The 14,901-nt window shown below is 33.5% G+C and overlaps 1 protein-coding gene across 1 annotated transcript; it reads left to right on the top strand.

Moving 5' to 3' along the window:
- Window positions 1–756: 756 nt before the first annotated feature.
- On the top strand, window positions 757–8,339 carry LOC113714242 (sugar transport protein 13-like). The gene is made up of 9 exons (XM_027238029.1): window positions 757–768; window positions 1,778–1,849; window positions 1,932–1,948; window positions 2,908–3,192; window positions 3,295–3,392; window positions 6,733–7,049; window positions 7,149–7,223; window positions 7,383–7,772; window positions 7,881–8,339. Exons 1-9 carry the CDS (start codon window positions 757–759, stop codon window positions 8,337–8,339), a joined length of 1,725 nt encoding a protein of 574 aa, XP_027093830.1.
- The last annotated feature ends 6,562 nt before the right edge of the window (window positions 8,340–14,901 follow it).

The following is a 14,901-nucleotide window of genomic DNA, read 5'->3' as shown; positions in this document are numbered from 1 at the left end:
AAATGCGAAGACCTTAATGCTAGAACTAAACTCAAAAATTGCCCCCCATGTAGAATAACTTATTTTTTCCATCACAATTTTAGAATTTTCTCAAATATGAATACATAAGTAATGAGGGTACACTTTTCCTTTTTTTTTTTTAAATTTTTATTTTCACTTCTTTTAATTGTACATTAAAAGAAATTACTTAACGAAGGACCTCTAGTCACCAAATTTTTTTTAAATCTTATCCTTTCTTTGGTTAGTCTGCAAGAATTAACTTAATGTACAATTAATTAATGAATATTCAATATAAACGTACAGTTAAGAAGTTTGCATTAATGGTTATTGTTAAGCATTTAAATGAATATAAGTTGTTAAATGATCCAGATAAATGAAAACCTATGATTAGTTGTTAATAATTCAAGCAATTATAGTTAGTCGACAAAGAAAGATTCTTATCGATGTTAGCTGGAAATCAGTACATGTAAGGATTCAAATATGCAATTCATTACTAGTTTGAGTAACTGTGCTTTCCTTTCTTGATCTAATCTTTTGTTTCACGTCTCAAGACTCTCAAGACAACTAGAAAAGGCAAACATGGTGATGGAATTTCAGCGTCTCCTTCTGCTTCTTTTGTTTCTAATTCCAATCCTTTATCTGTTTCTTCACAAGTTTATTTTGAGAAAAAAAATCTCAAATTTCAAAACCCAACTTAGCTGCTGTGGATTCTTGATCAGATCCACCAATCGTCACTGACTGCCTCCCTCATCAACCATGGCTGAGAAGGTAAGCCAATTCTCTTGCTAGCTTTCCAAGCCATCCCTCAAATGTTCGTGATATTATTGCTTTGCATCCTTTTTTTTTTTTTTTTCCTTTTTTAGTGTTTGCTCAGTTAGTGGCTTTATTTTGTACGGACAAGAATTTGAGTTTTTTTTTTTTTTTGGTGGTGATGCTTAACAAGTTTGCATTAATGGTTATTGTTAAGCATTTAAATGAATATAAGTTGTTAATAATTCAAGCAATTATAGTTGGTCGACAAAGAAAGATTCTTATCAATGTTAGCTGGAAATCAGTACATGTAAGGATTCAAATATGCAATTCATTACTAGTTTGAGTAACTGTGCTTTCCTTTCTTGATCTAATCTTTTGTTTCACGTCTCAAGACTCTCAAGACAACTAGAAAAGGCAAACATGGTGATGGAATTTCAGCGTCTCCTTCTGCTTCTTTTGTTTCTAATTCCAATCCTTTATCTGTTTCTTCACAAGTTTATTTTGAGAAAAAAAATCTCAAATTTCAAAACCCAACTTAGCTGCTGAAAAGCCAAGGCTACCGCCAGGAAGATCAGGCTGGCCTCTTGTAGGTGAAACATTGGATTTTTTCTCCAAAGCTAACCAAGGTTGCCTTCATAAGTTTGTAGCAAGGAGAAGAGGAAGAAGAAGAAGGAAGCAAGCGAGTTTTCTTCCTCTGTGCTTCTGCAAAACTCCAAATTCGCTATTTCAACAATGTTTGCAGAACGTAATATCACTCAACAATGTTGTTAACAGTCTAGCTTTGAAACATCGCAAACACATATATCGTTATAACAAAAAAGCCAAAGATGAGCCAAGTAGAAGTACACGTGCATATAGATTCCTTTGTTCTTGGGGAAACAAAGAAATTCCTATCATCTGCAAAACTCCAAATTCGCTATTTCAACGTGGTTTGCGATAATTAGATTTTCTTATTGTAGAGAATCCTTAACTACTTGTCATAAGCAGGAAGCTGTATCATTGACAACGTTTATATATGTTTCAGGACAAGCATCATTTAAAAATGCATGGTCAGCTTCGGCGCACACGAAGTGCACCACCGATTTTACCACCTCAGGTTGGAACTTTTTCTTACATTATCCTATTCATCATCTTTGTAATTGACTCCCTACTTATGTATTCTTCTTTTACAACTTCAGGTTGCCAGGAGCGGAAGGTCAGTTTACTGGTTAATCTTAAGTGAAAGTAACTTTTTTAAATACTGAGAATTTGGTTTCTGACATATATCAACTGCAGATTCTCACCCCTGATAGTCATCCAATGGTTCCATAATTTGTGGAGGATTTTGACCACCTACTTATATCCGTCGACATTTGGGAATCAACTATGGAGGATGCTGACCACTTATGTATATCCTCGGACTCACAGGTACCGCATTGTTTGATAAAATGCATTCCTTTATACCTTTCTTTAACCTACCTAAATTATAATCTCATGGCATAAGGTTTTCTCTTAGGTTCTTCCTACCTATTTAAAATTGAATTATGGAAATCCACTTTATCTCATGGCACATTTTGATCTTTTTTTTTTTTTTTTGTGTCCATATTATTTTATTCCTTTTTAATTGTTGTAGTAATTAAAAATATGAAAGATAAATTACCTTTTACCCCCTATGATTTGATAATTTACCACAAAACTCCCTATGATTTAAAAACCTATATATAATCCCTTCATGATTTGGATTAAAATTGCACTACTAGTTTTTCCATCAAAATTAATAGTGAATAGTATAAAGTCAAAGTCAAACTAATAAATTGATAAATTTATCTTTTCATTGCCTTTTTTCCTTCAAACATAAAAAGAAGAAATTGAAATAAAAATAAATAAATAAATTAGAACTAGAAGATACCATTAAAGATTTGGTTTAAACACCTATAATGATATATATATATATATATATAATCAAAAGAGATTTCAAATGTTTTAGGTGGAGGAACTGTGTAACAACAATTGGTTAAATAAATAAAAAAATATAAAATATTATATTACCAAGTAAATAATCAAATTTGACAAAAAAAAAATTTATATCTAAGAGATGTTATATTCGGATTGATATAACGATCACGTGTAAAGTACGTTAACTATTACTAGTTGTAACTGAAAATTATGTTTTAGGGAAGAACCGCCGGGGGTGCGTGCTGTTGGACAACCACATAGGCGCACTAGGAGTGCACCTACGGGTATCGGGGAGCCTCAAGGTAGTTTTGGAATCAAAGGAGATGAGCTGCAGGGCGTCGGTGGTTCTGGGATTACTAGACAGGAAGTGCCTTCATTTACAGCCGAGATCGGACCTGCATCTGAAGCTCCTTCAGAGTCTGAGATGGTGGAACAAGAGCTTCATGCACATGCTATTACCATTCCTCTTGATCCGATTACATCAAGTGCTCCCATGCCACCTAGGTACCACCTGTTCCCAATAAATCGGAAAAAGTGAAATTTCATTGCTTTTTTTCATTCCTCTCCAACATGTGATGAAAAAAAAAAATCCTCTCCAACATGCAGATGTGGTGAAATGAAGGATATCATTCACCCGAATAGATTGCTCGAACTGCTAGCATTATTAGGTGGAGGAACAATTGGCTATGCAGTGAATATTACAGGTAATCACTATTAATGTATTAAATGTTCTACTGTATGATTCACATTGGATCTATAGGCTTAAGAATTTGGAAAGCTGATCAGTTTGAGCAAAGGAAAACGGATATATAATTATGGAACCTTTTCATCAAAGAACGAAAACATATAAGAGTAATAATTCATTCATATGAAACAGAAAGAAAGGGGGGATTTTTGCAGCATAAACTTTTTGTCACGAATTTGGGATTGGAGATAAATTTTGTATTATCCTCTTGCATTTACATAATAACAGTAGTACATCTTAAAACAGCATCAGAAATAGAAATTTAACACATATTGGTCTAACAGCTTGCCGCTCGGGCTTGTTAAACCAAAGCGACTTTGCCCTCCGTTGCATTTTATTCCTTAAATTTCTTTGACAGACACTTAACCCTTCTTCATCTCTCTCTCCTCCCCAGTTCTCATCTTTATTTTTCACTATATAATATAGTTGGGAAATATATATGGAACTCCCTTTTTGCTAATATAATTACTATATATCTTTTGACCGGGTGAATTAAACAAAAGTATACTATTTTACAGTAAATTTTAAATACATAATTGTTGCAAAGGTGTAATTAAAATGAAAAACACGAGAATTTTGTCATCTCATATGAATGAAAGTGTCATTAACAAATGTGGTAGTGCCATTAATATTTCAATAATTTTCCATGTGATTTTACATAATGCCCTTAGATTTCAAAATAACCACATAACTCTCCAATGGTTTTATGTAAAGCGCAAAATGGACTGTATGTACAATTAGTTATGGCATTTATACCAAACGTGTTCTAAAAGCGTATGTGATAAAATTTTAATCTTCGTGTAAACTTATTATAGGCTGTATAAATATCCACTTTATCCCCGTGATTTTTGCATGTATCCTTGTAATCCTCCTATACTTCTGTACAAGGCAGTTAAACCGTCGACTGATTTAGCATTTAAGTAAAGGCACTATTGGTATTTCAATTAATAACATTATATAGATTATTTTTCATTAAGTTTCCAATTCACATAAAATTATAGGGGGCAAAGTAGACATTTAAAAATGTTAAGGGGGTTATGTGGCAATAAATGAAATTACAGAGGGGTTATATGTAATTTACTCTTTTTATTTTGATCTTATTATTTGTCACTTTTACTATTAGTAATTAATTAATTATGAGTCTATGTCCTCTCGTTTGTTTATATGCATTTAAATGCTGGAAACTATATGAAAAGATAATTGATGTAGAAGAGGCATTTTTATCCTGAAACATCGAGCAGGGGATAAGGTATCTATAAACAAAGGTTAGGGGATAAAGTACAGCCAGGGTACATTTCATCAGGTTTAGTGCATTGAAGACAATGAAAACTGGAACTTTAATATGAAATCGAACAAATTTAAACCCAACAGGGTAAGAACAAATTTGGAAAACCAACTTAGGGATGAACTTGATGCCAATATCTTCACTCCATCATCTCCTTCGCTCTCGACATAGAAGCATTGATGGAGTCAGGACTTGGAGTCAGTGGTGGCAAAAGATGGAAGAGTAAAGGCCAAAAACTACGTCAATAATACTCAAGAATCAAAATTATATGAAAATGTTATTTTCAATTACATATTTATAATGAAAAATATGATAAGGCAGCGATTGATAATAGACAAAAATCAAAATTGTATGAAAATGTTATTTTCAAGTACATATTTTACAATAAAAAAATGATAAGGAAGCGATACCAAAACATTGATTTTGTGAATAATTTAGTTTAAAAAATTGATAGATTTTACTCGCAATCTTGTAACATAATTTTGAATTATAAAGTACAAGATAAAATACATTTAAACTTGTTTTAATTTTTAGGCGGCCAATTTGAGAGAAGAGAGCAATGTTGAACATTTAAGGGGGCAATTTGAGAAAAGAGAGCAATAAGAGAGGAGAGGGGGAGGGGGGGGGGATTACCCAGCGTCAACTCAATTATTTGGTGGTTTGGCTGTGGAATTTGTGAATGAAATATTACCAGTTCTTTGCTTTATATGAATTGAACATATATGCTACTTTTCTGAAACTCACCAAACTATAGCCTTAAATTAATATTTGGATTGTTTGGCTTGTTGTTTATTTCTCCACCTCTCCACTTTTAGGTGGGCATGGTGTTTAGACGCATTCATTCCTTTTTTTTTTTTTTTAGCATAACCTTAGGTATCATCTATCTACCTCAGTACAAAGGGCAAAGGTACATTAAGCAGTAGGCAACAAACTAACACCTGGAGGCGGCCCCAAATCTTACAGATTCCTGTGTTTTTTCCCCTTAAAATCCAAAAATATTTGAAATCTCCTCGCCCTTAAGCTTCTTATCCCCACAAAAATTACCAAAAACTTTTATGTTGATAACAAAGTTTACTTATGTATGAAGTTTCAATTAGAGTCTCATAAATCTTTCAGTTAAGTCTTTGGTAGGCAGCAAAAACAAAGGAAGGAAAGACCAAAAGCATCAGTCGATTGAAAATAGGGTATTCAAAGAGGTTCGAATAAGGTTTCAAATGTATGTAGACACGCGAAATTGCAAGAAGCACTAGGTCTGAGTTCTGATGTTTTCAAGATAGAAGCAGTTTCAGGTGCCTTTGATTTCATCAGAGAGTCAGAGTGTTAGTGATACTTAATCGAATCAGTTTTCAAGATAGAAGCAGTTTCAGGTGCCTTTGATTTCATCGGAGGGTCAGAGTGTTAGTGATTCTTAATCGAATGCATTGTCTGTTCTTCTAACCTTCAACCCATGCATAAAATGATAAAATCAGTCTTTCATTACCCAAAAATAAAAGCTTGAATCTTTCAGTATGACCGTAACTAAAACTCACCGAATCCCAGACTCAGTCAAAGGCCATGCAAGCTCTCAGCCATTGCCGATTGGAATCTCATTGCACAAACTCCCACATCCCTCCAGACCTACTTCTAATGTTGCATCCGTGGCACTTTTAACGACCCATGTAAAAGCACATTTTCGATGATTTAAGCCTTCTGAAACAACGCATTAAGGACTGATGACTTCCCTCGTCAAACTAACTTTCTTACACCCCTTTCAATCATTTTACACATTAATTGTGTGAATGTATCTTGACATCCGTAGTGTGTATGTCCAGGTATTGAGTGTGAAAATCCCTAATCAGTTTCTTGTTTTTGGCATCTAAGAATTCATTTTGTCTCATGACATACACAAGGAAAATAATTAGTGCTTGTTGATTGAATATTAATTTTATTGTCCTATATTCTGGATTAATCAGTACACAATGAACTAACGATTAAATTAGTTAATATCTAACTGATACAATGGTTCTTTTTTCAGGAGGCATCCTTGAGAACGCGATTTTCTTAGATAAATTTTCTCGCTACTACATAAAGAAGAATGAAGCGAAAATTACGAATTTCTGCAAGTTTTCAGATTTTGGATTCCTCCTGATTTCATCCCTTATCCCTCTTTCTGCTGCCATTTCAGTGTGGGCAGCTCTAAAGTTAAGTAGTAAGTGGGGTAGGAAGCCAGTGCTCATAATAGGGCTTCTTGTTATGCTTGTTGGAGACTGTTGCCTCGTGGTGCCCTCACCTGCTTTTCTTCTGATACTGGGCCTTGTTTCGGTAGGGATTGGACTTGGTTTTATCTTTCAGGTACAACAAAATTGTTAGAAGTTATCTTTACCTTTTTTTTAATGCAAATTTTGAATTTTCTGAATATAACATATGATGTTTTGATTATTATTGTTTCAGGATATTCCGACTATCTTATCAGAATTAGCCCCAGACGAAACTAAAACGAAATTGAATGTCTTGTTTGGCTACCAGGTCTGGGGGTGTCTACTAGCATTCCTTGTCAATCTCACAGCCTCATATTACCCTCGTTGGGGGTGGAGACTCTCATTTGGAGTTCATGGAGGGTTGAACTTACTTTTATTCGTATTCTCTCTCTGTGTTAGTGAGACTCCAACGTTTCTAATTAAAAAGGATAGGTTAAGAGCTAAAGTTGTCATGAGAAGGTATCGTGATCCGAAGGTTACAGATGTCGATGTGGAATTTTACCAGCTTGAAATTGCCATTGAGAATGAGGCACCCAAAAGTCCTATCAGAGAGTTACTAAGTTATCAAAACTTACCAACTCTAGTTATCAAAACAGTGGCACAAGTGTTACCACAGATGCTAGGAGTTTCCCCATTGACGTACTTTGGGCCACTAGTTTCGACATCCCTATCTTCAAACTCTCATATTAGCGTCATTGCACTAGCTGTTGGTGGAGCTCTGGGATTGTTAGTCACGCTGATTGCATCTTATTTTTTACTGAGAGTTAAACTGAGAAGATTGGCTCTCATTTCCTCTTTTTCCATCTTAGGATCACAGGTTTATTTCTTGCTCTTTCTCTCATCTCAATTAACTTTTTCGGGCATCTCAGTTTGTTTCTTTATGTATGTAGTCTGGAATTTGACATGTCTTTTCTATTGATTTCAGCTAGTATTGTGGACGGTTTTTTCCTTGGATGTGAGTCCAACAAAAAATTTGACAAAGATTGATGCCTCCATTACAGCAGGGTCGTTAGTTGTCAGCTATGCTGCTTATAATGTATTAACAAATCCTCATGGCTGGATAAACAGCTCAATCACAGGGGCTGGTAGTGCACTAGGAGCTGCATGGCTGACTAGTCTTAGTTTATTGATGACCGTTATCATGAGCGAGGCATCCATTAATTTACTCTGTGTGGTCCAATCGTGGATTTTCTTTTGTACCAGTGTTGTGGCATTTCTTCTAGCATGCTTCATCTTCTTTTTAGTGCCAGAGACTGCTAATGTCAAAGAACATAGCATGGTGAGCACTGTATGGATGGTACACTGGCTTTGGAAGAGATGCATGAAGAAAGAAGACAAGCCTTTTGGACCTGAACATTTCAAGAAGCACCGAGGAAATGTCTAATAATGTAGTTCTTGTTCTGGGCTAAAGAAGGTCAGAACAGCGGTAGTGAAGATGATGTAGAGAATGTGGTTGACCATAGTGGTAAGAAGACAACAAAAAAAAAAAAGGGGGCAAAATACACTTTAACTTTACCTTCACGTGGTTTAGCGATTTTTCACATAATTCTCCTGTAATTTCAAAAGTTGTATATAATTTCTTCATAGTTTGGATTAAAGTGTCAAAGTGACGGAAATAATTATTTGTATCGGAATTCATGAAAATGTCAAAACTACCCTGGCTTATAACCTAAAATGATTGAAGTAACCAAAATATATAAATATAATATGCATGACACTAATCTTGTATGCTGTTATATTTTATCATATAACTCTCTTCTAGTTTAATGATTTATTATATAACTTCCTTATGGTTTTCAAAATATATACACAACCCCCGTGGTTAATAAATAATTTTTAACTTTACGTACGTATAGTTTTTATAATTTAGTTGACTCTGTTATGAAATGCAAATTCCGTCATTTTGACACTTTTATTCAAATCATGAGGGGCCTTTGTCTAGCTTTTAAAACTACAAGGGTTTATGTGAAAATGCGCTAAACCACGTGTGGGTAAAGTGTATATTGCCCAAAACATATGGTGGTGGTAGAAACTAGAAATGATTTTGGGGACGCAATACTCGATGCATATGGTGATAAGGATGATGAAGTTGGTGGACATTCAGTTTCATGGAAAGCTGTCTGATAGGGATGACGATCCAGTAATTGTATTTTCTGCGAAGATAACGCCGTTAAATTTTGGTAAAAAAAAAGTGGTGGCAGTTTTCACGGATTGGCTTATGGTGCAATGGATGATGCAGATGATGGAATTGGTAGATGATTTAGTTTCTGGGGAACAGTCTGATCATGATCAGGATGCTCTTATCGAATTTTCAGGGTCAAAGAAACCATCGAAATCTGTTAGGAAGGGTGGTGGTATTGTGTGTCTAACATCTAGATGTGATGGACTCGAGCACTGAGAGTATAAAGTCCGGAGCAAAGAGGAAGATGAGGACATGTTTTGATTACTTTCACGGGAAAGCAAATGAAGTCTTCGAACTCTTTAGAAAAGAGTATTGCTAATTTGTTTGGTACTGGTCGTCTGTATTGGAAAAAAAAATGAATCTGTTTCTGTGGTTAAGTCAAGAGGTTAAGCAGCTAGAGATTATACCAGCACTTCAGATGAATTAGAAGCATCAGTAGTCATGTTTTCTGGCAATAAGAAGTCGTGTAAAAGGAAGGGTACGAGTGCTTTTACTGCAGCTCATGCTGGGCTGGAAATGAGTCACGTCCTGTAGTTGAACCACATCAACATAGTTGGAATGCTAGAACCAAGCAGATAACTGAAGATGTTGCAGAGGCTTGCAAAGATAAGAAGAAAGAAGAATGGAAGAACTGCTCAAAGGGAGGTGGATCTGGACAAGATTCCTGCTGGACTTGGAGATGCGGCCCCTGTATCAAAACCTTCTAGCACTCCTACCCCTGCTCCTATGGAGCCTACCCTGTGGAGAAAGTTCAGTAACAACTTGGCCCAGAAGACAGTTCAGGTCAGCTATACATTAATAACCGATTAAGTGGAGAAAGTATGCAGTTCTGATGCACGAATAAATTGCGTTAGTAATTTTTAATTGCTTAAACACGTCTACTGTATGCATAGATACAGAGATATTCGAATCGATGGATTTTTCTGCCCTTTCAATCCTTCTGAAGCTTACCTTTGTCATGATACTCTCTGGTCTTTTCTGCCTCTTAGACTTCTAACCTGTCAAGTTTAGACTTTGCGTTAGTATTAATCTTCTTATATTGCAGATGTAAAACACTAAGATTATGTAATTGATTTCATTTGGTGTGTTGGTTTCAGAAGCTTTGTGTGTGGACAACTAAATCATGTATCTGCTTACTGTTTGCATCTATATCATTAATACGGAGATCAGCGCAGCTTTTTAATGTCAAGACTCTTTTCTTACAAATTTTTTTTTTACCTTGTATAGTTCTAGTCACCTTATAGAACTAATCCTATCTTCTATTATGATCCTTTCAGTTTTAAAGCATAGCCCTGTGGATGATTGTTAAGTACTGCAATTAAATAGTTAGTTTTGAGTCTTTTGACTCGCTTAATGCTGACACAATCTTTATCGTTTTTGAACTTTTCAAGTTCAAGATGCTTTTGTTAATTTCAAGAAGAAGGAACATGCCTCATCTGGTGCGGGGTCTGCTAAGCGTAGTCATGGTCATATTTGAACCGTTTCCAAAGGAACTTTATCTCCTCATCTGGTGCGACCCTTTTAGTCTCTGCAGTGAAACCCTCTAATTATGTGATTTTTGTAAGCCATAATTTCAGAAATCTCTCCTGATAATTTCACTGCTCTCTCCCAAGGTTTTGGAAATATCACTTACATTTTCTATCAGGCATTTGAGATCAATGCCTAGCTCATGGATTCGTGTTTGGATTGTAAAAAATTAAACTTTATTTACACCTTATTTACATACACTGACTTACTTGTATTATCCACATATTTTTCAATCAACTTTTTATCTCACATACATCATATCAAAAAAGTGCTATAGTACTTTTTTCACAAAATTATCTCAAATAATTTACAATCCAAACACACTTATACAACTTAGAAAGTATTACGTAATTGTACGGAGAATTTGGAAGATTTTGAACTTTATTACACCTAAGTTTCCTAACTTCTTAATATTAGAATTTGGAAGATTTTGAACAAGAATTGAATAAGACAAAGTATGGCCTCTTCAAGAAACAACATCACAATAGATTGCTAATGATAAAAAAAAATATAATATATGTTATTTTTTAATTATTTCTTTAACTTACGGGGTCCATTATTTCACTTGGTTAACAAGAAATTTCATCATTTGTGATAAAAAAAAAAATAACAACTCTCAGGTGATGTTTTGATTAATAGAAAGGGTATGATTTTAATAGAGAAACAAATAAATCAAAGTAGAGAAAATAGTTTTAAAATCTTGTTTGGATTATGTATACAAAGAAAAGAAAAGAAACGCCAAATATTTTGAAAAAGAAAGGAGATAAGTGAACAATTATAACTTAATAAATTCTAATTATAAACATAGTTTAGTACTTTACTCTCTTTTTCATGCATTTTCATATTCATCTTATTAATCTTATGAACAATTTATGAAATAATAATATCTCAGTAGGAATTTTAATCTTTTTGGGGGGGGGGGAGGTACAAGAACTAATAAAATATAAAAAAAATAATTTTAAAATGTTAACAATTATCATTATAAAATTTAGTATTCAACATTTTCAAATTTTTTATATTCCAAATTATAGTTAATTTAGTACACATGGCTCAATTGTTTCTCTCGTAACATTTCCTAAGTTATAAGGGTAATAAAGTCATTTGGTCATCTATGAGATAAGCACTAAGCTTTAAATAGCTAATAAGTGAGATAAGTGATATTTCCCGAATCTCAAGGGCAATGAAATTGTCAAAAAATTGGGGGATGGTTTTTGAAATTATCCCAATTTTGAATATTTGATGCAAAACTGAAGTACTAAAATTATTATAGAATATGTTTGAATTTTCATTTTATTGCATGACAAAGCTTTCTGTTTTTTTTTTTGTAGTTTACTTGCAATGAATACAGATTCAAAATGTTATGTATGGGGACTACTTGAGATTTAGTCTTCTAAAATGGGGCTCAAAAAGAAGTCTTCTAAAACGTCGTACGGCATATGCTAGGTTGACTTTATTGCTGCGGAGAAAGCTATAGCCTATAGGGAACAGGGTGAACAAAAACCAGCAAAGCCTACGAATAATTGCAGAAATCTCTCCTAAGATTTCTAACAATTTCATTGGCCTCCCTTGAGATTTGTAAAATTATATTTACCTCCTTTGATAGAATTGTGGGCCCAATTATTTACATCACATGGGGAGAAATTACTCATATACCCTATGACATTATGTCTTATTAGAAACTAATGTGTAACGATTGAATAATTAGAGCACTAATTAACGCATAATAACTAACATAAATAACTGTTGAAAATTTCTTTAATGATGAATGGTGACTTACAATTATAAAGTAATGCCAATCAACATATCAAATGGCGCTATTTTGTGATTCATAGAACTTGACAATTATCAGAAATTAATTGTACCTAATGTGAGAAGAAGGGTTTTGATAGAAGAAAAAACACAAGGCAAAGGAAGGTTGTTCATGAGGAAATTTTCTTTGAAAATCTATCATAGTTGTAAAGTAATTTCATAGAAGCAAAGGAGAAAATAGGGAAAAAATTTTAAAAAATTTTATGTTCAAAATCACAAGAATCATAGCAAACCTTAAGTTAAGAGAGATGCCTGGTCTGTTTTGCTTAATCTTGTAATCATTAGTGTAATTTTATTACTTATATGTGTTGTTTAATGTATTGAATGTAAACATTTTGAATAGTGTAATGTGTGTATTAATTGTTTCTAATTTTAATTATTTTCACTTTTTCACTAATACAACTTATGTAAATGTATAAGGAGTATTTATGGAATCAAATTTTCATCTCTGTTCTTAAAGTACATTTTTAATGTTACTTTTTCTTACTTGGACTCATTTTGTTATCAAAATCTTAATCTTATGGGAGGTTTGTGTAATTTTGTAAACATCAAGAGAGGCTAGTGAAATTGTCTAAACTATCCCTAAAAACTACCCAAGCTACAGGGCAGGAATGGCGGGTTGCCGTGGCGCTAATGCCTGCAATACGTCCTTAATCCATAAGCGATAAGAGTATGAAATTCAGAGTCAGGAGATTAATTTGTGCAGAGTGTGATGGGTAAGTTTTTGTGACCTCCGTCTCGGTGAGCTTGTTTCCGGATAAATAGATGGTGCCATGGAGCTGAAAATGCGAGCGAATGATAATGGGCTTCTCCAAAAAATAGCAATAATAACAAGGCCTAATTATATTTTATCTTTCTAAGGTATTCGTGATTCTCACTTTAACCCCTAACCTTGCTATGTTTTTATTTTCAAATTTTCTACTTCTTTTAAACATTGAATTTTAACTTCTGGTTTGATTTTGATCACTCTAATTGGTGGTGATAAAGTTTCACATGCAATTAGTGTGTGTGTGTGTATATATATATATATATATATATATATATATATATTAGGTAACACAGTAATAATTAAAAAGTTTTATAAAAAATAACAAAGAAAAGATCGCGATAAGCAAAAATTCATTAGAGGAAAAAAAGCCCAACAATTGACATGTAAATGTGTGGTTGTAAAAATGCGTCATTGGCTTGGAACTGTCTAATTATAAGGAAATAAGCTTCATTTTTTAAATTCTTAAATTAGAGAATAGATGAATTTGATTTACAAAGAAAAAAATGTAATTTCTTCAATTTTGTAAATTAGATAATGGACATCCTCAATTTTATGTATGTTCGGCATTTAAAAAAGGCAAGTTCTTTTTTGTCCATTGGGGATGACTGGAGTACTAAAAATTTCCATGTCATCCCTTTCTCCGAGTACATTTCAATCGGATACTTTAAATTCAGAGACGCGTCAATTTTAAATTTCATCAAGCAAACACAAATAGTATTCCACTATGTCCACTACAAAAGAAGGTTTTAAAGAAAACTTCCTTATCATATCCATCTCTGCTTTGTTGATAGAGTAGTGATATAAATCGCAAGTTTTTTCATCATTAGTGTATCACTTCCTTTATGGACGTCCTACGTGGAGGTCCATGTAAGAAATACCACATGTTAATAATTTTTGCTCAAATTTAAGTAATGTAGTTTTTAATTTTGAATTCAAACAAATTTATTGAGCTTCTTTATGCATGTATAGAAAGTTTTTGTAAAGGAAGATTGCTAGACCGATTATGTTTCTCTCTCAACGCTTATTCTTCTCCAGCGGACTCCATTAAAAGCCACAATTAAGGGAGGGTGGTTGGATTGGATGATAAGGTGTGAGAGATTGTAAAGTTTATTGTCACAATAATCTTCCTCTTAAAAAATATTTCCAAACTAGGGGTGGCAATGGGGTAGGGGTGGGGCGGGGGACACCTCCCCTAACCCTCGCTGCGCCCTGCTTCCCCCACGCTGGCATCCGTGGGATTAAAAAAATTTTATTATATAATTTCATTATAATTAAATATGAGCAAATAATCAAGTACTAAAATATCAACACATCACCAAATTATTATTCATTGTAACTTCACAATTGAAACTCATAAAAATAATTAAACAAAGAGTATTTGAATACAGTCTAATATGATAAAACAAATATAACTAAAATAATCAAATTTTCATTTTTGATACAAATACAATCACTAGATTATTATTGTGTTTTTTTAGAAAAAAATGTTATTGTATTAAGTGTAGTTAGGAATTTAACATAAATGTATTAATAAATTTAGTATAAATAATTAATAATTTTTATTAATAGACATGTATAATTAGTAGTATAATTGATAATATCATTATATATATAATTATATACATATATATATTTTCAAACGGGTGGCGGGGCGGCGGG

The sequence above is a fragment of the Coffea arabica genome, chromosome 10c, assembly GCF_036785885.1.
Source record: "Coffea arabica cultivar ET-39 chromosome 10c, Coffea Arabica ET-39 HiFi, whole genome shotgun sequence".
NCBI classification, from domain to species: domain Eukaryota; kingdom Viridiplantae; phylum Streptophyta; class Magnoliopsida; order Gentianales; family Rubiaceae; genus Coffea; species Coffea arabica.
This window is presented reverse-complemented; position numbering and strand designations above follow the sequence as displayed.